This window comes from Echiichthys vipera, assembly GCF_963691815.1.
Source record: "Echiichthys vipera genome assembly, chromosome: 18".
Classification (NCBI taxonomy): Eukaryota; Metazoa; Chordata; class Actinopteri; order Perciformes; family Trachinidae; genus Echiichthys; species Echiichthys vipera.
In genome coordinates, this window is record NC_139843.1 from 21,021,459 (window position 1) to 21,047,439 (window position 25,981).

The following is a 25,981-nucleotide window of genomic DNA, read 5'->3' on the forward strand; positions in this document are numbered from 1 at the left end:
TTGCAGTAATAATTAATAGTCACATTTTGTTACGGTTTATGTAAAATTAGGCACTTTTGCGGTTTCCCCTAACTTTTCGCGCATGCGTGGTCTTCCTGGTTGAGTTACCGGGGCACGATGGCTGCGGACAGCACACTGCTGCTGTCTCTTGTGGAGGAATTCGTCTCTGGACTACAAGACAGCAAGGCCAAAGATACAGCAACAGGTAAATACGTCTTCGTCTTATTTTCCTCGACACCTTTCCACAACAGCTCGTTGAGAAAAACACGCCGTTGCAGCTGCTGAACTGCCGCTTGAAGGATGCGCAACACAGCGCGATGGCTGGATAACTAGCTAAGTTAGCGCCACAACATCCTGTGTGGCGTTGCGACCTCATTATATTAAAGCACAAAGGTTGTGACGCTCGCCTGCTCAGTTTTCTCATGATATCAACTCGTGTTAAATGTAACCCAAGCGTTTAAATGTACTGTCACTCGACTAGCAGTGTGACTGTAGATGCTAGTCCAGTGTGTCTGCACCGCACGCCTCTGTTAGCTGCCCTGTTTGTGTCCAAGTAAAAACATCCTGTCAATGACCTTTGTACCTTTGAACCCCGCCGATGCTGCTTGTTCATCTACAGTTAACTACTAGAGTTCATTCAGTTCTGCTCGTCTGTTGGTATGTCTGTTTTCTGTGTGTGTTTGTAACGTTGATTCGTGATATCATCAGTGGTACCTATACCTAGTGTGGTCTATACCTACTCTGTAAAGTGTCCTGAGATAACTTTTGTTAAGATTAAATAAAATTGAATTGAATTGGTACAATTCTCTAAACGTGGCTCTCTGTCCAGGTGTCAAAGATGGACAGTTTACAGTATTGCAGCTGGTGGAAGCGCTGGGGTAAGCTATCAATCCTTTTCTAACATTTCAGCAGTAGCCTTACCATGATATACTTCATTAATTCACGTGTTTTCTCACTCTGATTGGTTTCAATATGTTAGACGAGGGAGGCGCTGAATTAAATTAAACACATTTTGCAAATGTCACCCAGACAGATTTTATGAGGTATTTTTCCTGAATGCTAATTCATTTATAACAAATAAATAATAACTCATTAAAAATATCCATACTATATTGCAGACTTGTATTCGATAAAATGCCTAGATTAAGACCATAATCAATATATTCACACACATTTTTATTTTTAATTAATCATGATTAACATGTCCTCTGAGGCTTCATCAGTTCATGTACGCAACTGACCAGGGACCAGTACGGTCAGATGTGTACATGAACTGATGAAGCCTCTTGGATGAGAGGTGAAACGTCTTCCTCGACAAATAACCACGTCCAGTTGCTTTTGACTGAAATTGCTTTGGGGATGACGATGTCCTGGACAATTGAGAACATTCACAGGCCCATGATTAACATGTAAATGTCCTTCCCTGTTATAGAGTGAGTCTGACCAGCTCTCAGCCCCACACTCGAGCCAGAGGAGTCCAGCTTCTCTCTGAAGTTTTACAGGAGTGCCATGGAGGTCTTACAGAGAGAGAAGGTAACTTTTCTTCTTTTTCCTACAAAATCCGTACCAGTCCCCTCTTCACTCTTTGTTTGTTTTCTAGACACCAGAAACCGTATGGCATGGCATTACGGTGAAAACCATCATCTCAATATCTTGTTGGCCGATATATCAAATATTGAAAAACAAACAGTCCAAAAATGTATCGAAATGACTGCGGTTTAACTGCCACTGGTCTTGTAAAGTGTGATATTTTGTCATTATGTCTTCCCGTGTTTGTTGTCCACAGTGGAAGTGCTCATTGCCTTCTATGAAAATCGTCTGAAGGACCATTATGTCATCACGCCGCCCGTTTTACAGGGGCTCAGAGCACTGGTGAGTGTCTGTCCGTGATAGAGTTTCAATGACAAGTTTGCAAGTTAGTTTTATGGTTGACAAGTGTGCGTGCGTGTGTGCGCGTGCGTGTGTTCTTTTTTTCAGACAAAATGTACAGTGTTGCCTCCTGGCTCTGCTGTGTCCATGCTGAGGTCGTTGTTCCAGGATGTTCATGTTCAGGTGAGAGTTAAAACTGTGTTACACTAAATCTATATACTGTATGTGTAGCAAGCAACATTTTTTTTTCAACACGCCCCAGTGTCCGTCAGTGTAAGATGACTCTGAGCATTGTGTGTGGTGGACATAAACAACGGTTACCTGGGTCCAGACCTAGCATCCAGCCGCTCCACAGAGTTGACTGATTTATGTGGCATCGTGACACGAAACTGCGGTTTCACAGATGAGCTGCGTTAGCATAAAGCTAAACTTGAAGTTAGCTGTCTTAGACCACTCAAATCCCCAAGTGAGAGTGCAAATGTCAGACTGAAGATGGAAACTGAGTTAAGTTAGTTGACAGTTCTGTCGGATTTCAGGCAAAAACAACCGTGGCTCATAATATAAAACTAATACAGCAAAAAAAAACATGGCCAAAAAGGGGAAAACTCCATCACACACAAAATACGATTATTTTCTCTTTTTTTTTCTACAGAAAAAGAAAATGCCCCCCCAAAAAATTCAAGTAATCATGGTTTTCATGTGTTTCCACTTCAGCAGATTGCCTGAATGTTCTTTTCTTAGCGTGCCAGTCGGTGTTTAATCAAACAATTTAATGGTTAGGTTCGTATTGAAAGGTACTAACTACACATGGATAAATGAATCAGTGTTAAAAGGCGTTAAAAATCACCAGACAGAAGAATTACAATTATACAGCAATAATCAGAGCCACAATGCAAACTTTAAATCAGTGTATTTATTACACAATGAGCTACACTCAGCATCAGAAAATGTCTTTTAAATAATTGTCCAAAAGGTCCAAATAATGTTCTCCAACAGAAACAGAACAAAGTTAAATCAAAAATCACTTTATGGTTTCAAGCACAACAAACAAAATAATAATAATAATAATAATAATAATAATAATAGTTGTTTTTTGTGGGAGAGAACCCTCTTCTCAAACAAAATAATCATTTCCCAACTGGGGATCAATAAAGTTGTATATTATTTGATCTCTTATCTTATGCAATGTTTTACCACACTTCTTGAAGTCAGTGATGATGTTGTTCTTGTTCTTCCTCTTTTATCAAGTATGCTTTGTTGGTAAACTTGACTCGTCTCGGTTGTTGTTAAATCTGTGTATTTGGGCTAAAAAGCTCACAGGGTCTCTTTTTTTTTCCTCCAGTCTTTGATGCTGACGGAGAGGGCTTGCGTCTACAACATGCTCATCAACCTCATGGGGACCAGAGAAGCCGGTAAGAGATGGCAGGTTTGAGTGTGATTGTCAGTGGATCGATTGATAGAGAAAGGCACTAAAGGTTCTCCGCAGTGACTGAGAGCTCTGCTGGGATAAAAACAAAGGTTCTGTGTTGAAAACGTAGGTGATTCCAAACAGTAGAGCGTGAGATTTGAAAGTCAAAATTGTGACGAATTAGTATAGTCATCACCTCGGGATAGATCAACTATTACCAGCCCATGAAATACACAACAGAGTCTTCACACCTCCTGTGTTGTTTGGGCTGCTGAATAATTTACAGACAATACCTGTTTTGCATAGACATACGGTATAGGAAAATGCAAGATGTTTGTTGTCACTCCGGTAATACAAGTCAAAAATGTGTTAGATAGTTCTGCTGGGAGGCTCCATTAAAGGAGATACATAAGTAAATGTAAAGGACATATAAAATAGCTGCTGCCCATCCACATTTGTACATTGCTTAGCCCCATGCCTGTCTTCCTGCCTGTTTCTCCAAACTGGGAGGACGTGTCAACTGCCATCTGCTGTAGATAATAAACAGACTCATAATAAATCTGAACTATCCCTTTAAGCTTAGATTAAGCAATATTCAACATAGCAGCAGTTTATAACCTACAGCATAACAACTTCCTCAGGAAGAGGTTTGTGGTGTGTCATTTCTCCAACGGTATGTGTTGAACCTATATTTCTGTCTGCTGTCTAAAGCCCAGTTCAGACCAAAGATTCATGATATAATAATAATAATAGCTGGATATAATTTGTAGCATTATAAAATATAAATGAGGACAGAGACGGTGAGATACTAGATACAGCTGCATTTCTAGTTGTGATGAAATGGAGAAAAAAACGTTTATTTCCCTGATTTACTGCTTTGTAAACTGTTTGATTACGGCACTCCCTCTCCTTATTTATTGTATTGCTCACTCGACCCTCTCTCTTTCCATCTCGTTTTCCTCCCTCTCTCTCTCTCTCTCTCTCTCTCTCTCTCTCTCTCTCTCTCTCTCTCTCTCTCTCTCTCTCTCTCACACACACACACGCTCGTTGAGCCTCCGATTGATTGATTGGCTGTGTGTTACGTTCTAAAAACAGCAGCTGGTGATTTTAAAGCAGAATTGCTGGCGACATCAGCCGGCTAGATTGGCGACGAGACGGGTCCGCTGCAACTTTCACCTGCGACGTTCTAAAACAGTTTTGTTACGTTGCAAATCTTTGGTCTGAACCGGGCTCTACAGAAGTTAAACAAAACCGTGTGTTCTTGTTTGTCTTTTCCACAGAACTGAAGGGTTTGGGGGCAGACTTTGTGTTTGGTTTCGTCCAATCAATGGACGGAGAGAGGGATCCTCGCAACCTCCTGTTAGCCTTCCAGATTGCCAAGAGCATCGTCCTCCGAGGTTATGATCTAGGTGAGACAGATGATGGCATCTTTAGGTTTTTCTGTATCTCTGTCCCTCTGTGATGTTTTTTGTTTTTTTTAACATTCCATTGCTCAGTTCAAACACAAGTCTTATTTTGCCTCCCGTCTGCTATCTCAGGTAAATTCACAGAGGAGCTGTTCGAAGTGACGTCCTGCTATTTCCCCATTGACTTCAGCCCCGTAAGTGCCTGTTTACTCAGCTGCCTCTGCCTGAGAACTGATGAAAGCAGAGAGGGCAGCAGACCGAAACGGCAGCTCCGACTTCCTGTGACCTCAGGCTAACTCTGTCTCAAACAATAATACTGTCTGCCTCCTCATCTGCTAACACACATGTCCCATTTCTACAGCCAGGTCCACATGTACACAGGTGTTTTTCAAGATGTTCTTTCTCTATGTGTTTTGGCCTTTCGTCCTCACTCACACTTTAGGTCACTTTTGGTTTTTGACTTAATCAATGAATAGACACAACAATGAGTTTAAACAACAAAATATGTTTATTTTTATCAGTGAGCACTAACTTTTTGTAAACTTTTACGTCTAAACACATTTATTTTTATTTTTAAAACAGTGCTTAGTACGGTATATTCAAGAAAAGTGTAAAACTCACATTGCAAAATATTTATAATAATATCCTTGGCATAAAATAAAGTTAAACATAAAGTGCAAATATATATATATATATATATATATGTGTGTAGTCGGCAGATTCTTACTTGCACACCACCGTGCTGTTGTCCATGTTTCCACTTGGTAGTTTTTTTAAATCATCATCTTGCCTCCTATCGGTTTCCATTCTTCTCATGTTGTCCTGTGTGTCAGTATTACGGGCCGGGCAATGAGCAGCGTTCTGCACTGAGTGAAAAAATAAATTGCGATGAATTGGGTTTTTTTATCGCTTTATTTTTTTTTTATTATTTTATTGTAATTAACGCATTAAAGTCCCAGCCCTACAAATAAGATGACATTTCGTTCAATGGCAGACATGGCTTAAAAAGTGCTGGTTCTAGCCAAGCTTGAGTAGTCTTGAGTAGTCAGAAGACTAGAAAGGCGCTATTTAAGGAGAAGTCCATTTACCATTTAATATTTTTATTTCCCTTCGGACAGAGAGTTCTTGTGTGGACAGGAGTTTTGTTGAGAAAGGAGGAGAGAAACTCCTGTTTTAAAAATCCCTTTGTACATGTGGATCAGGCCGACGTCCCAGATGATCAAACCAGCACATAGCCTCAATGCTGCTAATGTGGGGTGGAGTTTTACGTGACATTAGGACCACAACATTCTTCTGTAAGCAGGTGCATTTATGATTTCTGTGTGTTATCTCTTCTTGCCTCACCTTAAACCCCCCCTCCCCCCCCCCCTTACACACCACCCACTCACCCCAGCCTCCCAATGACCCCCACGGCATCACCAGAGAGGAGCTCATCCAGGTGCTGAGGGACGTCCTCACTGGGACGCCACGATTTGCTGAGGTAGGACGATCAATGTACATTTACATTTCGCTGCTTGGCGCAGTTGGTCTAACCTTGTTTTGGAGCTTAAAGAGACTTTATGTTTTGTTTAATAATTGACTGTTCCAGTTTCTGTTACCTCTCATCATTGAGAAACTGGACTCGGATGTACCAAGTGCCAAGCTGGACTCACTGCAGACTCTGGTGAGAAATATCTACTAATCTCTACTACAGCATGTTCTAAAGTCTGTAAATGTGGAAGATGTACAGTTGCTATTTCCTTAAGCAACACAGTCACTCACTACAACTACAGTGGCGAGGCAGAGAGAGCAGGAGGTTTTGTTTATAACTCATGAAGGTGATGCAAGGTGTTCCTGGTTTCTTATCTCGCCACACTTTGATTTATTTTTCAGACTGCTGGCGTGTCACAATATGAACTTAAGGACTTGGCAGAATTCCTTGAGGGACTGTGGGCATCACTGCGTAGAGAGGTTTGTTTGAGATACAATAACAGTTATAGCACTTGTGATTTGATTTGATAGCTTTGGGTATGTAAGGAAATATTTAAACAACTTTTAGTGTGTTTTATTTCTGGAGATTGTATTGTACTTATTTAGTTGCTGTTTGTTCCACCCACCTTTGCAACTTTGGATTTTTTTCCTCTCTGCAGTGGTTACTCTATTTAGTTTGTGTTTTTTTTGTCCAGTTGCAAACTATACCATTTGAAGTGAGAGTCACAGTCTCCTAACAATAGATCGGATGGATGAGAAGTGAGCATGTAATTGAAAGCCTCTAAAGGAAATGAACCAAAACACAATGTTTGAAAGGAAGAGAGCAACAAATGCAGTTTCTCATGCTCCGAACGCCAAGAACAACAAAGTGAAATCTGGACTGATGCTGATATTCATCAGTATTCTCTTGTGTTCTCACAAAAGAAGAGACAGATTCTTCATGCTCCAGGCGATGAAAACATATCTGATATTTAAAAACGAATTACATGAATGTGTCAAAATAAACGTTTCCACTCCAGTTTCAGCATTTAGCCCAAAGTAAACTAACTGTTAATGTTCTGAAGTCTTTGTGAACCAAAAGAACAAACTGATGAAAAATGTTCCCCTTGTTGTTTCCTCGCAGGTGTTTCAGACATCCAGTGAGAAGATTGAGTCCGCTGGCCTCGCTGCTCTTACCGCACTCACTTCCTGTCTGTCTCGCTCAGTTCTCAACTCTGACTCTGAAGACTCCCTCAGCACCTTCCTGGATCTCGTTCTTAAAGGTAAAACGTTGTGAAAACAACAAATGCACATTTTATTGGAGGGATGCTTAAACTCCAGGAGTGCATAAAACATGTTGAAAGAGAGAAAACATTGCCACAGTATGAGATGGACTGAACCAAACACAGGTTTAGTTTTCTTAAAAGTCAAGTCAGAGATGGAGATGTAAAAAGTGTTGAACTGAATGTGTGAGAACTGTGGTTAGTGCATTTCCTGTAATATTTTTGTTTCAATATCAGCCTGTTACATAGTCACGTTTAGAGTTACGAGCTAAACAGTGAGGGAAGATAGTGAGCAGAGGTAAAAGGATAGGTTCGAGAACACTGTCAGTTCTGATTCTTACCTTTCCTACAGTGTGGCTGTGGCTGCAGACAGTCAACACTAAATAATCTTCTGATTAGGAATAAACCTTCCTGTCTGTAGCTGAACAGTGTCTGCCTACGCTGCTGTGTTTTAACATTGGTCTTAGTGGTGGGACTTAGAGCTTGATATTTTCTGAGGTGTACGTATGTCTTTATAATGATATATATCACAATATAGCATGTTTTCTGTTAATTCAGTAAACAAAAGTCTACAAAATTTTGTATTGAATACTTAATTAAATATTTCACAAATGTAAAGTACTGAGTATTTTCTCACTTTTTAAGAACTTTAGTGCAAAATACAGGAGCAAGTCAAGCTATTAAACATCAGATTTCTATTAAGTGCTAGATCTACTCAATAGCTCAGACAGGGTGTATATTGGGATTATATGACAGTTAAGGGGCGTTGTTTGCTACGGTGCTAAGCTATCTTGTGTAAGTGAAGCTACAATATATCACGGCCTGAGGTGAGCTGTTGCTTTTATGAAATGTTCATATGAAAGGTACAGACGCATTACGATTTAAATAGATTTTTAATCATAATAGTGTTCATGATGAGATAGCCTGGGCCGACTGCCTGCAAATACTGAGGTGGTCGTTATAGAATGTAGCCTATTCTAGCAGTTAGCATTCGCCAAAGTCACACGCGTTTTTAAAAAGTCTAGTGGCTTTGTAGAGAGCATAGATATCAGCTTCAGTTCTGAGTTCCAGTTCAGATTGCTCGATTTGAGCTGCCTGTTTTATAATATAAAAATATAATGATAATATAGACACTGGGGTTTGATATTGGTTGATTTCTAAAGAACATTACAAGTATCAATATTTTAGACTGTAACAGTTCAAACTTTAGCTAATAGATGTAATGGTGCATCAACAATGTCATCCTTCACTTCCAAAAACCCTATAAGGTATTCACATTCATCTCTTTAGGGTAAAAAAAAAAGCCACTATGTGAGACAATCCAAAGCTGCTCGTCATGCCAGGGAAATCCTCTCTACTTTAACCTTCAGTAAAAGTTACTTACCATCTTATATCAGTATAACTCTCCGAAACCTGTCCAGTGGTCTGGTTTCTTACTCAAAGTCTGATTTTGTTCCAGACTGCAAACATCACCTGTGTGAGCCGGACCTGAAGCTCGTGTGGCCCAGCGCCAAGCTGCTACAGGCCGCCTGCAGCGCCTCCAGCAGGGCGAGCCACATCATAACAGCCGCTGTGATGCCCTCTCTCATTGAGCAGTACAACAGCAAAACACAGGTATATACATGGAAATGTGATGTCCAGATGTCTGTTCAGTGTAACATGAGCAGGTTTTATGGCTATGGGGAGAGTGGTGCTTTTCACTGAATCTAAACAATTTTGAGGTTACTCTTTCTGTTTCATTCACATATTTATGACATTTTTACTCAAGTGAGAATGTTGAAATGTGAAAAATATGACCTTTTCTCATTATGCAGTGCTCTCACAGACGGACATTGCTGGAGGTGGTGCAGAGATTTATCCAGTCAATAAAAACCTGCAAGTCTTCAGAAAATGGCAAGTGCATGTGTAACATCCATTTTTTTGGTATTGAAAAACGCCTTGTCAGGAAGTACCATCTTTCAGTATAAGAGGAAATCTCATCAGTGTTAGCGGGCTCTAACCAAGTTCTAATAATGCTGCTGATTGGCTGTCTAACATTACACACTGTAGAGCAGGGCTATTCAATCGGCGGCCCCTGTGGGGGAATATTTTTTTGCTGGGCCTTTGAGGAAACGCCTGTGAAAAAGGCCGCTGTCCTCTCGTATCCATCTCAGCGAAACTGTCTCAGAGTGTCAAATCCCGGTGCGCTGGGAGACCTGCTCCACACGCTCCCTGTAGAAGCGCGGCTAAAACGCTCTGCGTGCTCCCGCTTGGCTCCTCTACATGGATTTCTGAATCCTCTGAAGCTGCGCTCTGTTATTCTCAATCGTCAATACTCAAAACGTCAAAAAAGAAAAGTTGACACAGAGAACTGTCAGTTCACCAGTGGTTGTCTTTACTCTGCAAACAGTGTATATCTGTTTGTAAAGAGTATAAGTTGAGAAGGCATTTTAAGAAAAATCATGCTAACTTCAACACCACTTTCCCGCTGAACTATAAAAAATACTCTGCATTATTGTTACGTTCATTTGTGTCAGTCCAGTTTTTGATGAATAAACTAATGTTTAATATGTGCTTGTAAGACTGTAAAAGTAACTTGTAACTGAAGTAATCAGTTAAATGTAGTGGAGTAAAAAGTAGAATATTTCCACTGATTCATAGTGGAGTAGAAGAATAAAGTAGCATGTCAATAAAATTCTTAAGTAAAGGACAAGAGCCTCAAACTTTACTTTAGTCCAATACTTGAGTGAAAACCTCTGGTTCACAGGTTTGTTCATTCAACAAGGATTGTTTTTTGACAAACTTGTTTCTTTGAGTCAGCACTACTTGTTTTGATCAGCTGTTATGCTGTTGCACATTGAGGCCTATTGCTACTATTTATATTGATAAACTCAAGGCAATATATGCACTTTTACAATATCCATTAAGGTGATGCTCATATTTTTCCAGCCCCTCATTTTGGATCATTTCTATCAGCCATCCCCAATTCCAAATTAATTGTATAGCCCTGCTGTAGAGCTTTTTGTAACCTAATTTCATATCTTTTTGTTAAAATGTATTTTTTAAAATTGGTATTAAAAAAGTATCATTATCGAACATATTTGAATGATACCCAACCCTAGTCTTGTTCCACCTTATCTTCCATTTACACTACCAATACTATGTTTGTTTCAGATTGTAATGTGGGTGTCCTTATTTGAGTGATGGACTAATCTGGATATGTGTTTTACAGCTCATCTGTTTCATGTCGTTGCTGCGAATGTGTTTGTTAAAACAAAGTTGAGCTAAAGCAGCCAGACAATACCCAGAATTCAGAGCTCGCTGTACTTTATTGTCTGTTGACATTAAATCGTGTGTGTGTGTACTGTGATAGTTTTTCATAAAGCAACTTCAAAAATCTGCCCTTCTTCTTTTGAAATACTGCGACTGTGTTTAGGTGCGTAACCATGCATGCTACAGACAGACTCTGCTTTCAGATTTTAAGTCATCGGTTTCTGTTTTTTTCTCATCCCACCACATTAGAAGAGAGTGTGTTCTTAGCCTTCCGTCCGTCTCTGTGCAGCATGGTCTTCTCAGCTCTGACGGAAACTAATTCCAGTCTGCAGATCACAGCCGCCTCTGTGCTCACCTCACTGGCACAGCAAACAGGTGAGATGCAATAAACTGTCACACTGGCATCCTGCAGCGGAGTTCATCTGAGTCAAATTCACCACCCTTTACAATCGACTGTCTCTCTCAGGTCTGCTGTTGGACTCTGATATTGAGCTGGCTGTGGAGCACCTGACCAGACTGTTGCTGACGGAGGAGGATGACAGAGTCAGGTCGGCTAATGTTGAAACATGAAACACACTTTCCTTTACCATAACACTCATACTGTGGACTATTTTTGTTCTGCAGTTGAGCTAAAGAGATACAGTATCCAGGGTTTTTGTTCCACGTGTTCCGGAAGATTTTAAAGTCTCAGACAAATGAGAGAAATTCCGGTCAAATATGAGCTGTATTCATTGAGCATAATAACAATTTGTAGACAGGCTAAAGAATGACACCGTCAAAGCATGTAGATTTATATTTTGCATTGAAAAGAAGGTTACTTTTGCTTATACATTCATTCATCTTCAACCGCTTATCCCTGTCGGGGTCACGCGGGGACTGGAGCCGATCCCAGCTAACATCAGGCGTGAGGCGGGGTCCACCCTTGACAGGATGCCAGTCTATCACAGGGCACGTAGAGACAAACAGAGACAGACAACCATTCACACCTACGGGCAATTTTTTTAGAGTCATCATTTAACCTAACACGTGCATGTCTTTGGACTGTGGGAGGAAACCGGAGAACCTGGAGAAAACCCACGCTGACACGGGGAGAACATGCAAACTCCACACAGAAAGGCCCCAGCCTTTAATAATGCTAATTTAAAGATTATGTAGTGTTGACACAAAAAGGTAACACCTGCAAAGCAAGGAAACAAGACGAGGTCCATGTTTTCATGGCGGTCAGGCGGCTGCAGAAGCCTGTCGCACTGAGGACGCTTGGCCCCGGTTGACGGTCGGGCCTAGAGCAGGGTGTAAAGATATTTTTCAGTTAATTTTAAAAACTGTGCATGCCACCCATCCGGCTCATAACATCACCGGAGAGATTTAAATATATCCGTTACCAGATGTAAGGTGTCTGTCTGACTCTTTGTCCTTTTTCTGCCTCCAGTCTGGCTGTGGTGGAGTGTGCCGGAGCCTTAGCAGAGTTGCACCCTGCAGCCTTCATCACCACACTGATTCCAAGATTGAAGAGAGAGATGTCTACTGGTAAGGGAAAAACACACACTCCAAATATGGTATTCACTATAAGAGAACATGTGAAAACACTACGCTAATATTTGTATTACGCAATGCTTACAGAAAGTAGTCCCCACTGAACTTTTCCATGATTTATTGTGCCTCTCTGCCACGGTCTCCGTGGACTGAGGCTGTGATATCTTAGGACCCCCTGGAGGGAATGTCTTCAAATGTGGCCCACACGTCCACTTGGACTCAAGGATTAGATTTTGGAGGTCGAAGGGCCAAGTCACTGTGACTTGTGTTTTTGCTACAACACCAGAATTCCTAATTATCACAAGATTTCAACCCACAAATGTAACAGGTTGATTTGATGACATTTTCTTTCCAAAAGGGTCAAAGGTCATATTCACTGTGACATCATAATGTTTCTGTGAATCAGAATATTTTTAGTATTTGCCTCCTTCCACTTCCATGTTTTTCTTGGATTTTCCTTTTAACAAACAACAATCTTTTTCCTCTCCTCTGCTCAGAAACCATGGATCAGGACAATGGCAGAGCAGCGTCTGAGCAGGATTCCCATCATGCAGTGCGTCAGCGGTGTTTGTCTGCTCTGGCTGCGGTGTCCATCCAACCCAGTGTTGTCCAGGAGAGCACACCTGTTCTCTTGGACGTCCTCAGCTCAGCACACACAGGTAATCTGTCTGGAAGATGATTTTTCTGACTTAAGGCAGAGACTCTTTTTTTTTTTTTTGTCCTGGTTGGTGGAAGTCTTCAGTAAAAAAAAACCAACAGCAATTCATCTTTATAGATACATAAAACATCAGAAGACATGTTCTTTGTATTGTATGAAGATATACTCATAAATGGCCTTTATGCAGTCCCACAGTGTTCATATTTACATCTATTTTATATTATTTTGAGCTGTAATGACCAATTAGAACAAGTTCCAGATTTTGTACTCATTAGTTTGTCTCCAGATACGAAAAGCTGGTCAGGGTTAAGCAGGACAAGAGTTACGATACAGTAACAGTACTTGTTAATTTGTGAAATGTGAGTGTCAGTACTGCGAGCTGACGTTTCAGCTCTCCCGTCTGCAGTGCACCTGTGTCAAATGACATGCGTGCAGTGAAGTGTGTTGTTGTTTAGATACACAGGGATTGTCTCACCTGTTCAGGCTAAATAATTGAAGAAGGAGATAAAAAAAAAAAAAGACGTTTCAGTTGAATGTCAATGTTAATGTCTAGTTTTTGTTTTAGGTGCTGTTGGCTTCTCAGTGGAGGAGGTGGTGTTGGCGTGTCGCAGCCTCCAGAGGATAGCAGAGCAGGTTCAGGACACTGAGGAGACGGGACGCTGCTTCCATGACATCGTTATCCCGCGCATGCTGTCTCTGGCACTCCAGGCAGCACTGCAGGGTGAGCAGCCTCTGTATTAACTACTGATGATGTGCTTCTTTTTATTAACAGTCCTAAGAATCATCTAGATCAATAGTCTCATTTTTTAATCTAAGTTTAATAGTAACCTTATGACTTACCGGATACAAAAGTTACATTTCTTAAACCTATAAACAATATATTAACAGTGTAACAACCAGATCCACAGGCTCCTTCTATCAAATAAACCACTTAGAATGTTTCTATCAGGGATTTCAGTTGGTGACCTTCCACTCTCCTCTCTACCCATATTTGTAAAAGATGAATTATTTTAGCTAGAACTCACTATTCCTGTTTTGTAGACGAGGGGTCTCCTGGTCGTCGCAGTCCTCTTCTTGAGGAGGTGGTCCTGTCTGCCATGGTCCCTGTCATCAGTACGTCCTGCTCCAGGCTCCAGCCCACGTCAGTGCAAACTTTCTGTCCATAGTAAATCTCTTTGTTCTGAAAGCCACGTTACCATGATAATGACATCTGCATATACCTGTAGAGTCACCTTAACTCTAGCGTCTATAACTACCTAAATGTTATAAAGACATACTAAAAGGGGTGTAACGGTCTTTAGGCGAATAGCAGCAGGTCCTGAGTGTATTCATTCTAGTGGGAAAATATAAGGCTCAGGGTCGAATGCCCGGGATAAGGCGGTTCTATCTCACAGGAACGCCCCTAATTTGCATGTGAGCTGCTTTTTTACCCTTTCGCAGAGCAGGGACGCTTTTCTCCCCTGAGAGAAGCCCAGTTGCCGATTGGATGTAACTCTCAGTACGATGTGACGTGTGGTAGTACAGACAACACTTTTAGTAGACACTGTTATCCAGTGGTGTAGTAGAACGCTGCACAGAAAACGTTCTGTGCACGCACATCTTCGCACAGGCTTGTTAAAAAGAGTGCTGCAGCAGCCGGATTGAATTCTGACCTGTGGTCCTTTGCTGCATGCTCCCTCTCTCTCTCTCTCTCTCTCTCCGTACACACGCACACACCGTACTGCAAACAGGGTGACAGCCTGTTTGTCAACACACATGTTACTTTTACATAAGTAGACATTGATAATGACACGGGACACAAATGAAACTGCCACTATTGTGTGTTTCTTGGAGAAAGAATGGCGTGCTGATCAGCTGATCACCAGCGATCCAAACCCATTCAGAGTCTCCTTTTTATTTTTCCTTTTTCATTAATATGTTAATGTTTCAAGTGCAGCAGTGGGTTGTCCCTTTGTTACCCGTATGTATTTAAATATAGCACGCAGTGTTGGACCTAAATAACTCCTCAGTGTGCAGAAAAGGAGAAATATTGGCCACATATCTCCAGAACATTGTGATACATAAATGGCATTTTTCAGTTGAGAAAATGAACTTTGTTTGCGACCTGTTTCTGTCTCAGCATCGAACTCTCGCACCTTCTGTGAACATAGCTTAGCTCACCTCAACTAATGTTCACAAACGCCTCAGATAATTATGTGTGTAATGCTAAGTATGACTGTTAGCTGTATGTTTATCTAATGGTGGCAAAAGTAAATATAAATACATCATGAGAATATAACTCTTCATCCATCCACACGATGTTCACTACACTTTCAAATGAGGGCCCACGCATTTAGGAGACAGGAAGTGTGTACCATTTCATTCCATTTATTCATTCCATCTTTAGTATATTAGAGAATGTAGAGAATTTTTTGTTTATATCCCACCATCAGCTGACATGGAGGTAGAGAGTGACGCCGCCCATTCCGTCATCACCAAACTACAGACACATTTTTCAAAACTTAAGAACTGTGTACATTTTGGGAGAGAGCGCTAAGGAAATCAGCACAAGAGCGTTGAAAATATGCATGAGAATAAAAAAAGAACTACCATCATTAAATGAATGAGGTTTGCCAGACTGAAACTACATTACAGGGTCATTCCTGTGGTACCTCCACAAACTCTTGCCCTAAGTGCTCTCTGTATTTAGCACCCTGTGAGTGCATTTTATCTGCAGATATCAAAATTCAAAATGAAAATAATTTCAGCAGGATGCCTTGCCTGAAAACCAACATTTCCTAAAAAAATAATGAGGAAAGTTTGAGCAGCAGATCATAGCTTTGAGAAGCTTTCTGTCATTTGATCAATAAACTATTTATCGGGTATATTTAGGAATGTTAATGATGGATCTATGTGAAATTATTAGTCTTTCAAATGTGTTGAAGAGAACAGATTTCTAACAGGGTTCATGGTATAACAGATGATCACTTGCTTTTGCTTTTCTAACCTGTCTCATATCATGTCCTCCATAATTACATGCATATTGTTTCCATTGTTCTGACAGTCGTTCTATATTTGAAGCAATTGTCGCACACAAGGGGCTTTTTCCTGCTGTGCTTCTTAGTTTGAAATCCGATCAAAGAAAACCAATGCTACTAGTTCCTGTCTGTTTCTCACCTCTTCTTGTTTAGCCAGTGTGTCAGATTTATTTGACTGTGAGACCATTTGTCATGAGGTCTGTGGGGTTTCCTTTTTGTTGTGGTCAGGTTGGCAGGACAGACGGCGTCGAGGGCTGTCTCTCTCTTCCTGAATGGTGACGTTTCCTTTTTGCCCGACAACTCCTTCCCTTCACACATCCAGCTGCTCAAGGTTTGTACGCACTTGTATTTTTGTATGGGAGTGACTGCGGTAAGACTTTTATTCAGATATTGTCTCTTTTTATGTTCCTAACTTCGTAAACCAATTCTTCATTATTCCATCACTGTGCATTTTATAATGAGATTATAACAAATACATCTTTGTCACTGAAGACCATATCATGAAAAAGTGTCGCAGAATCTGACATCTCTAGCACTTTTTAGGGTCACTGTTAATTCATGTCATGTTTCCCCAGAAGCAGCAGGGCGACTCGTGGAGCCAGTCTCAGATGATTTGTCTGCTCATGGGGTGTGTGTGTTCCTTACCTCACAGTGTGAGTCTCAGCTCGAACACTTGATTCTGTTTTTACTGAAGTTCCTAAAAACCATTGTTGCTTCAGTGTTGAAGCTGTTTTCTGAGTGTTGTTTGTGTCATCTAGGTGGAGGTGCCTCAGATAGATGCGCTGCTGTCAGAGCTGGAGGAGATGAGCTGCACCTGCAGCCACCCGCTGTCATACACCTCGGCTGCAAAGTGCTTTGCTGGCCTGGTCAATAAGAGACCACAGGGTCAGTTTGTGTCTTTGCATTACTGTAGGAGCATAGACTGTATACAATAAGTGTCACCCATGGGTTTGTGGACTACAGTTTTATGTCTTGAGTTTGGCCTTTTGTTTTTTTTGGAAGCAAAAGTGACCGTATTTGTACAAGAGGGTAAAGTTAAGTTATCAGCTAACGTCAGCTTGGTTACCAAGTGCATCTGTAATTCATGTTAATATATTAATTGAATGCTAATTTTGGTTTGCAAAAACAACAGGCTTCAAACAAAATGAATAGTGTTTTGCAAGCAAGAGGCGCACTGCACTGCCCTTTTAGCTAAAGATGCCCCGATCAGATGGAGCGTGTTTCGCAGTTGCGTCTTTTTTTTTTAAGATTATTTTTGGCAGTTGTTCCAAGCCTTTGTTATACAGGGCAGACAGGAAATGGGGTCAGAGAGAGGGGGAGAAATACAGCAAAGGGTCACAAGTTGGAGTCAAACCCATGGCCTCTGCCTCGAGAACCTTCATCCTCTTTACATGGGGCGACTGCTCCAACCACTGCGCCCCTGGCCGCCCTGCAGATGCGTCTTTTGTCATTTTTCACAGAATCACCCCTCCTCAGCCAGCCGTTATTTTTGCTGTGAAGTTAAATGACAACAAGGTGTTCAGAGTGCTCTCGCAAAAACGCACAGCAAAAATCTATTTGACTCTAATAATAGTCATAATTATAATCTCATAATTTACTAAATGAACATCATGCTGTATTGAAAAAGACTTGAAGCTAGTGACAAAAGACCATATACTCACTAGGAAAATGTTTACTGAGGTAGTAAATCAAGTTTCCCACCGACTGACTGTCGCCCCCTGCTGGACATTAGGCATTTTCCCATTCCTTCACTTCTCACACCCAGATGCTACGTCCATCTTTAGCACACAGTCTTTGGTCAGGAGTCAGGGTTTTTTGTAAAATTGAGAGCCTCACTTTGTCAGCTAAAAGAGTCCGTATTGGTTTGGTTTCTTCTTCAGGTAATTCTCTTGACAGTCTAATCCAGAGCACCATGAAGAGAGTGTGCTGCGAGTTGGACTCTGAGTCTTCATCTGGACGCACTCAGGCCTTCACCCTCATGATCTGGGTAAAAGTCAAGTTCAATTTGTCTGCTGCAGATTGTTTGCGTCATTATTTTTTCTCTATTGTCACCAAATGTCAGAACTTTTGGTCAGATAGTTCTGACATTTGGTGTGTGACGACACACACGTTTTTTTTCTGCTTCAGCTGTCAATCATTAAATCCAGTTAATGGTGAATAAACACACGTTAGTTTGTTCAATAAAGTTGCTCTTGTCTCCAGGTTGCCAAGGCTCTGCTTCTCAGATACCACCCTCTGTTCACAACACTGACTGACAAGGTAACGAGCATGCATCTTTCTTGTGTTTTTCTAACAGTTTTATTCTTTTCATTTACAGTTCACTAAAGATAAAAAAAATAAATCTTTAGTTTGAACTTTCCCGTGTATTTTCAAGCTCTTCTCTCTGCTGGATGATGCCGATCTGGGTCCGGTGGCAGCCGACGGCTTTTCGCTGCTGATGAGTGACTCTGCCGACATCCTGAACCGCAGTTGCCATGCCGACATTCGAATCATGTACCGCCAGCGCTTCTTCAGCGAGAATTCAGCGAAGTTGGTCCAGGGCTTCAATGCTGCACCGCAAGGTACGAGACAACAGCACCGCTGAGTAGTTTGGGTTCACTATATGGATTTGTAGTATGTCCTTTGTAAGTAAATACTAAATTTTCCTCAGGGTCAGTGAAGTATCCATCTATCCAGCCCTCTGCATTCCTATGTAGAATCTATTTATAGAGATTATCTATCCCGTTTGAAAAGTTGTGACGACATAAAAGGCACTGTAGCAGACAGAAACACATGCTGCTGTCCATTATAGACAGTCCATGAAAAAAAGAATAAGACACACATTAATTTAAGCATAGAAATGTGGGCTGTGCTGCTGATATGAATATCAAGATGAAAGCGAAATTCTGCCGCAAAATCATCCCATGTTTTTTTCTGCACTTACATACATATAAATAAGCCATCGAGACAGTTTTTTTCGTGTGTTGTGGGAAATTAGTCAATGAACATAAGATCGGCTTTCTCTATGTGAGTTTATTCCAAATAATTTCCCTTGTGGAAAGCCGTCTTCAAAAGGCCTGCACAAACGGCTCCCGGCTCCAAGAGTTCCCCCAAGGTCAGGTTCTGTAGAGTTTAAATACAGATAGTGCAAGCAGCCCAGCTGGCATGATGTTTACAGAGCACAAGGGCGCCTTGTCCTGTGCTTTGACTTACACAGAGTCATAATTATAAATTTCACTCACACGTATATCATCTATTAACGGAGAAAGGAGAGTCACTAACCGGGCTCCTTCCTTTTGGAGTGCATTTGCTGATAGACTTGAATGGACTTTACTACGAGAGGAGCTGGTACAGGCCAAGTCTTTCAAAACACTCTTTTAATAAACTCTGGGTTCACGAACTATGCTGTTGGTGCCTTGTTTTCTGTGTAGGGACTCTTCTCATGCTACTGCATGACTAGGCTTGGTGTTATTTTGAGCAGTATTAGTGGTTAAAAAAGACGTTTTAATGTCTTCACCGCACTGCCCCGAGCTAATTAGTGTTAGCCATGTCCAGCTGTTAGCGACTCTACCAGATTTCTCCTTTTAATAGTTGAAACATGAAAAAAACTGTCTTGATGGCTTTATGATGTATGTAAGTGCTGAAAAAGACCATGGGATGATTTTGTGCCGGAATGACACTTTAAAGTGCATCATTAGTCATCCATAGCCATCCATATTTGAATATATTAAGGAAAATGTGGAAGTGAAAGAATGAAATGCAATGCGTTGTAGGAGCCTTCATATTGATTATACTGTCTGATGGAAATCGCAGACTTTTAAACCATGGAAAATTCCGCTGTGAACATTTATGGACATACTTAAGAGTCTTAAGTTAATTAATGAATGATTTTGTTAATTTCCACCAAGTGCTGTGTATGAAATATTTTTCACACTTGGGGTAACAGTGTGTTGCCATAGATGCATGCTCATGGTCAAACATCACATTTGCAGAATATTTGAAAGACAATATGTAAAATCTCCACAAGGATACAACTCCAAATGAAGTGACTTTTTATTTCAGAAGTTTTGGACTTTCTCCCTGGTCTCCCCGTCATCACTTGTGTCAGGTTTTATCTTCCTCTGAATGTTGTTTATCCCTCTCTCCTCTACAGAGAAGAAGGCCAACTACCTGAAAGCTCTGTCTAACATCGTCAATAAACTGCCCAAGCAAGTTCAAGTCACTGAGCTACCAGCGGTGGGTAAAGTGCTCATTGCAAGTGATTTATCGAATGGAGCTAAAACTACTGTAACCAGTGGCTGCCTGCCAGTTAATCCAAAAAATGATGAGTATTAATGTGTTTTGCTGTCCCTCTCCAGCTCCTGTCTCTGCTGTTGGAGGCCTTGTCATGTCCTGACCAGGGCGTCCAGCTGTCCACCCTGTCCTGCCTGGAGCCCGTCCTCGTAGACCCCCCAGCCGTGCTCATCCAGCAGCTGGAGGCTTTGTTCAGCAGGCTGCTGGCCCTCCCATCCAGTCCAGCCATGGTTAGTCACATGTCCTACCTGACAGTGTCTTCTGTGCTCATCCGTTAGTCCTCATTGGTAGGATGGTGAGCAGGAAAAATTCCAACTGTAATCAGCATCGTTGGGGGGTTCAAAACTACAACAAAATTCTACTTTCAGTTGTAGAAGAGTATGAAGTAATTACAAATGTATGTGAACCCTGAACATTTAAAAAAAAAAAACAAGAATCAAGAAAATGGCAGAAAAAGATGTCTTTCTTGATGCGATGAAGCTGCTGATTAAGCTGCTGATTACAATAATTTCCCTCGGGATAAATAAAGCTTCTTGAATCTTGAATCTTGAATCTTGATAGCATAAACATGTTAATTATCCGGAGCTCTGTCGAACATTGAGTTTGTTCCTTGTTTGTTGCAGAACGTAAGGATCATTTCACTGCGCTGCATCCACGCCATTTCCCGCTTCCCTGAACATGAGGTAAAATTCCATGCTTGAGAACCTCGTCAGTATTCAATACCTTCTCAAAACCCCGAACACGAACAACAGATGGTTGTAGGGATGAGAATTGATAAGATTCTATTGATACAAATGATTGATTTGTCAGATTCTTTATGGATTCCCTTGTTTTTCGGTATAATAAGAAAAGTCGGATTTTTTAGTGCAACTGTTTTACCTCCGAGTCAGAACACAGTGAGAGTGACATGAGAGGATATCTGTACAGCTTTCTTTTTCATTTAGGTTTTCAGGTTTTTCAAAGACAAAATGTGCCTGCGTGGTGCTGATGTTCTTATTACGCCTAGCTTTGAACCGTTTCCTCCTCTCCACCATTCCTTCATGCTGGAAGTTTTTGTTTGGAATGCACACCTGCCGGACAAAACATGCAGGCATTTACAAAAGGAATGAATTCTGTAAGCTCACAGGCACCAGATTCCAATTTGTTACCAGTTCTCAACAGGAACTGGTTCTGGATTCCCATCCAAAAATGTTTCCTTGAAGAATTGTGAATAAAATGTCCCAGCCCTCAATTTCCCTCCACTTCCATTTAATAAATGTGGACTCTTCAGTGAACCCAGTTGGGTGTTAATGTCTCTGTGTCGGCGATAGTTAAGGCCGGAGACATTATTGTTTCAGGCTGTCCGTCCCATTCTTGTGATCGTGATTGCGATCTAACTAGAGTGTTTGGTGGAGACGTACAACCTCAAGGCTGTCAAACCTCAATTCTAGTTGATACAGTGAAGAAAAACATATTTACTGTCTGGACTGAAGTTTACAGTTTAAAGAGGCACAATTTAAATACTGCAGATTTGACTTATTTGTTAAAATGACTGTATAACTTATTCCTATTTTTAAAGACACTGGGGGGAAAAATCTTCCCCAGACACTGAGAATAAGTTTTTCTTTCCACATCAGGTCTTGCCGTTTCGGGCCCGAGTGCTGCGAGCTCTGGCCCGGCCTCTGGACGACAAGAAGAGGCTGGTGAGGAGGGAGGCGGTCCGGGCAAGAGGACAGTGGTAAGAACCAGAAACCGCTGTTAAGAGGAACACTGGAGGATATTTCAAATCCTCACAATGTATCACGTTAGTCTAGTGTTGTCACGATACCAAAATTATGACTTCAGTACAAGCCCCTACCAAAGAGACTTCCTGGTTGATCCAGTCAGGAAGTGCCAAAAATTGCACTAGGTCCACTAGGAGAATCCCCAAAGCACTTTCAGTCAAAAGCAACTGGACTTGGTTATTTGTCTAGGGAAGACGTTTCACCTCTCATCCAAGAGGCTTCATCAGTTCATGTACGCATCTGACCAGGCTGGGACTGGACCAGGACCAGGACCAGGCTGGGACTGGTCCAACTAACTGGTGTGGAGATCCAGGTATTTAACCTCTCACAAGGCCGATGATGTCACTGGAACCCTTTGTGCACCAAGTGTCAATGCCCATCGTTAAAATGACAGTCGTTGGTGGGAAGATGGTTTGGACTTCGTTAGTGCTCTATTGAGTCTTAACGACAGTCGTTGGAGTCACAGGAGGCCATTTGTGAACAGTTGTTCTTTGAGGTTAGATTGTTGAATCTCCTGGGAAGGGATGAAAGGGCAGCATTGTAGATTGGAGATAAGTGGTGTCTCAGGATACGTCCACACGATCAAAAACAACCTTTTTTTTCTCCACCGTTCTCAAAAGTTTTCCGTCCACTCGGCCTAGGGAATATCTGCATCCACACGAACCCGATGAAACCGGCTAAAAACACTGTAATACACATGCCAGGCCTGGATCTGGCGCTGTAACGAGAAGGAGAAGTAAGGGAGAGACCCTGTTGTGTAGAATCATATTACAAACACAAAAGGGTTTCTCTGCAAATCTGGAGACTTCCCAAATCCTCCTCCATCCTAGAGAGAAATGTGTCACTGTTTCTGGTGTTAGTGGAGACTTTTGTGCTGTTTTTGACTCTGATGCACCAATCACTCTGTAGTTAGTGTCCTCAACGAGCAGAGGTTGCTGCTGGGAGCCCCTTCCCCGTCCCAAAGCACTCACAGGCGGACACTGTCTCACTACTTTTTGAGACCTTCTTGGCAACCTTATTTATAAAAAAGCTACTAGCCATCAATATAGCTTCTTATTCAGAGCATCAGGGAAAAGGGAGAAATCTGTGCTCGGCCTAATTCATTCACATGCAGCCGCTCAGAGTCCAGTTCAGTAAACAGTCTATGGGTCTGTGTCTCTCTCAACGAAGTTGTTGTTATGTGACACCGCAGTGGTTAGTGTTCCGGGGTGGGGTGATGGCGTCATCGGTTAACAAAAGTATGCGGTTATGCTGTCCAGAAAAAGATGAAGATGATCATGAAAGATGATCATCATTGACTGTAAACTAGGTTTTAATGTGCAAAGGAAGGAAATGTCCACTCCTAAAAGACTAAGACAAAAAAAGTAAGAGTGTCTTTCTTCCAGTAGGCAAATTGGCAGATAATTAAGAAAATGATCAACAGATTCATAACCAGTCAATGAAAATGGTTAGACGCAGTTGTACTTTGTACTAAGGAGCTGGCAGGTTAAAGTCTGTTTAATGTCCGGTCAAACTGATTCGGACATTTACCTTCTCACATACAGCTCCACCAGGTAATGTCTAGATCATTTCAGGTTTGCACTGCATGTGTAAAAGGGCCTTTATTTTCCTCCAGGTTCCTGTTAGGAAGCCCTGGGGGAAGTTGATCCTGCTCCTCAAACACAACCCGAGTCTCCCCTCGTCCTATAACCTGCAAGAATACAGAGGTGGGAAAGTCGAACCCCAGGACCAGGTGCCAAGGATCGAAGCTGAACAGTCCACAGAACAGCTGTCCCTCCTGTGGTCTGCCCCCTTTCTTTGGATCTTCCAGCATCTCTCTATCCTCCCTGCTCTCATCTTTCAACCAGAACCCCTCCATCCTTCATTTTCTCTCCCCCTTTTTGCTGAAAAGTTTCTGTTGTAACTGTCTGTATCTTCGTGAACGCACAAATAAGAGTGTGTGGACTGACGATGGAGCGTTGTCCAAGTTAAGTTTTATGTACAGCACCTCATGTACGTCTTTGTCTTTCTCACTAGATATCGGAGAAAACGTGACATCAGATTGGATGGAGGCATATTGGTTGTTCCTAATTTGAAAAATTTGGCTGAAAGTGCATTTTAAATCACTGTCATAAGACCGCAAGTTAAAATAACCCCAGAAATCATGATATAACATTAATGAAATGGACAGTGGTATTTTGAAGTAGCTGTCTGTCAATTAACGAACAAAACAATCAAGAAATTGAGACATTTTTTGCCCGATTTTTGAAAAATTGAATGAAACCGTTTTCCATCTAGTCAGAAAAGTTGACTTGTGAGATTGAAATGGCTCCTGTCGAAAGCACTTTGAATGTGTGGAGTCCTATACGAAGAGAGAGAGCGAACAGTGTACATACATCGAATGGAAAAGTCACCGCAGCGCTCATACGTGATGAATGGAACAATGTACTTTCTTTTTTTTAAACTTCATTTTGAGAATGTGCGCTGCTGAAAACATCAAAGATCTCAACTTCACTACAGAGAAAGATGTGGCCCCGCAGCCAAATGAACCCAGCAGGCACCGAGAGGGGGGGCTGGGCAATTCTCCTCTGGTTGCCCTCGGTGACATGATTCTGTGCCTCCACTGACATGAGTTATATTTTAAGATTAATAATGAAATACCTATGTTGAGGTTAATGTATGTTCAATTAAGATTGTATGTTACGTGAAGTGTGTGTCAAACCTTTGCCTTGTATTGTCTCAATATTGTCACAAATATTGATGCTGTATCATACTTCATGTTGAGTCATTGCAGTAAGGTCGACTTATCGACTTATGCCAAGGAAATGGACAATATTTAAAATGTCTAACTTCAAATGTCATTAAAAACCTTTCTTTGTAATTATACAAAATGCATTTAATGTCATTTTATATTGAAGTGGCAATTGTCAAGGTTTTATATTATTATATTTCCATGTCTGTTTAGATTATAAAGCAGGTTGAGGTGCTGTGCAATAGTGATAGACCGAAACATCGGCCGGACGATATTTTTGTTTTTTCCGTGTATCGGCGGGTGCGGACTGCTGCATTCACTGCACAGCATTATACACATACAGGCGTCCACAGGCAGCTCCGTGTTGCTGGAGACGCTGCAGTTCACTTACAGACCAAGCATATTCTCCGCACGCTCTTGTGTTTTGCTTGAAGCTATAGCTAAGCTAGGTTCTCCAAATGGTAAACGGGAAAGCCGAATGCCTGGTCTATAAAGCTACTGCCGTTGTGTCTTTATGTATTCATACGGTAGCTGTTACCAACACTGGTTATAGGATGATATAATGCCGACGTTGTTCCGTGCAGTGTTGGAGTTTTATTTAGTGAACACCTGGCTGGAGGATTGGACGCGCACGTGTTTCTCTCCAAAGGTCCCTCTTTACAGCACAGTGATATCACAGACGAGAGATCTGTTTAATACGTAGTTGAATATTTGTGTTAACGTTTATCATGTACCAGATAATATCGGCTCAAGGAAATCGTCAGGCCCTATCGGTCATCGGCTAAGGCTGATGAAAAAGAAATCGGTATCAGCAACGGCCCTAAAATAAACAAACATATCAGTCGATCCATATTTTATAAATACAGTATAGTATGGAATCACTCAGTCCACAGAGAGATGCACACAGCCTGTATTAAGAAAGTTTAATAAGAGTCAGGCTATAATTGGCCTGAGTCTGTGAACAGTGACAGCTCAGTCCACTGTGGCTGCCCCTCTCTCTTCATTAGTCCCTGCAGTATCTCAAACTGATGCTGTAGAAAAATGCCCAGAATGGGGCGGCCGGTGGAACAGTGGTTAGAGCAGTTGCCCCATGTAAAGAGGCTGAAGGTCCTCGAGGCAGTGGCCGTGGGTTCGACTCCCCAACACGCAGCCCTTTGCTGCATGTCTCCCCTCCCTCTCGCTCACCACAGTTCCTGTCCGTCTGTAATAAAGGCTTGAAAAACTGCCAGAAAATGTATTTTAAAAAAATGCCCAGAATGTCTCGTTTTGTTAAATGCATTTTTTTGATGAAAGATAGCGGCCAGTGTCAAACGCATCCCATTTCCTGTGATTTCATAATA

At 41.6% G+C, this 25,981-nt stretch overlaps 1 protein-coding gene across 1 annotated transcript; it reads left to right on the forward strand.

The window, feature by feature from the left end:
• The first annotated feature begins 109 nt into the window (after window positions 1–109).
• On the forward strand, window positions 110–24,687 carry mms19 (MMS19 homolog, cytosolic iron-sulfur assembly component). The gene is made up of 31 exons (XM_083932360.1): window positions 110–205; window positions 830–878; window positions 1,433–1,533; window positions 1,787–1,872; window positions 1,978–2,052; window positions 3,212–3,281; window positions 4,558–4,686; window positions 4,816–4,877; window positions 6,077–6,163; window positions 6,272–6,346; window positions 6,556–6,633; window positions 7,277–7,415; window positions 8,875–9,029; window positions 9,230–9,308; window positions 10,917–11,042; window positions 11,134–11,215; window positions 12,097–12,194; window positions 12,698–12,859; window positions 13,424–13,579; window positions 13,900–13,999; window positions 16,104–16,206; window positions 16,451–16,528; window positions 16,634–16,760; window positions 17,756–17,862; window positions 18,078–18,134; window positions 18,250–18,436; window positions 20,008–20,090; window positions 20,213–20,377; window positions 20,771–20,830; window positions 21,764–21,864; window positions 23,526–24,687. Exons 1-31 carry the CDS (start codon window positions 118–120, stop codon window positions 23,554–23,556), a joined length of 3,096 nt encoding a protein of 1,031 aa, XP_083788486.1. The 5' UTR covers window positions 110–117; the 3' UTR covers window positions 23,557–24,687.
• The last annotated feature ends 1,294 nt before the right edge of the window (window positions 24,688–25,981 follow it).

Bases quoted from the DNA above. Each gene is read 5' to 3' on its own strand.
- mms19 (XM_083932360.1), top strand. From the start codon at position 118: ATGGCTGCGGACAGCACACTGCTGCTGTCTCTTGTGGAGGAATTCGTC. The intron at 11,216-12,096 runs GTCGGCTAATGT...TTCTGCCTCCAG, and splicing joins GAGGAGGATGACAGAGTCAG to TCTGGCTGTGGTGGAGTGTG. The intron at 14,000-16,103 runs GTCAGTGCAAAC...TGTTGTGGTCAG, and splicing joins TGCTCCAGGCTCCAGCCCAC to GTTGGCAGGACAGACGGCGT.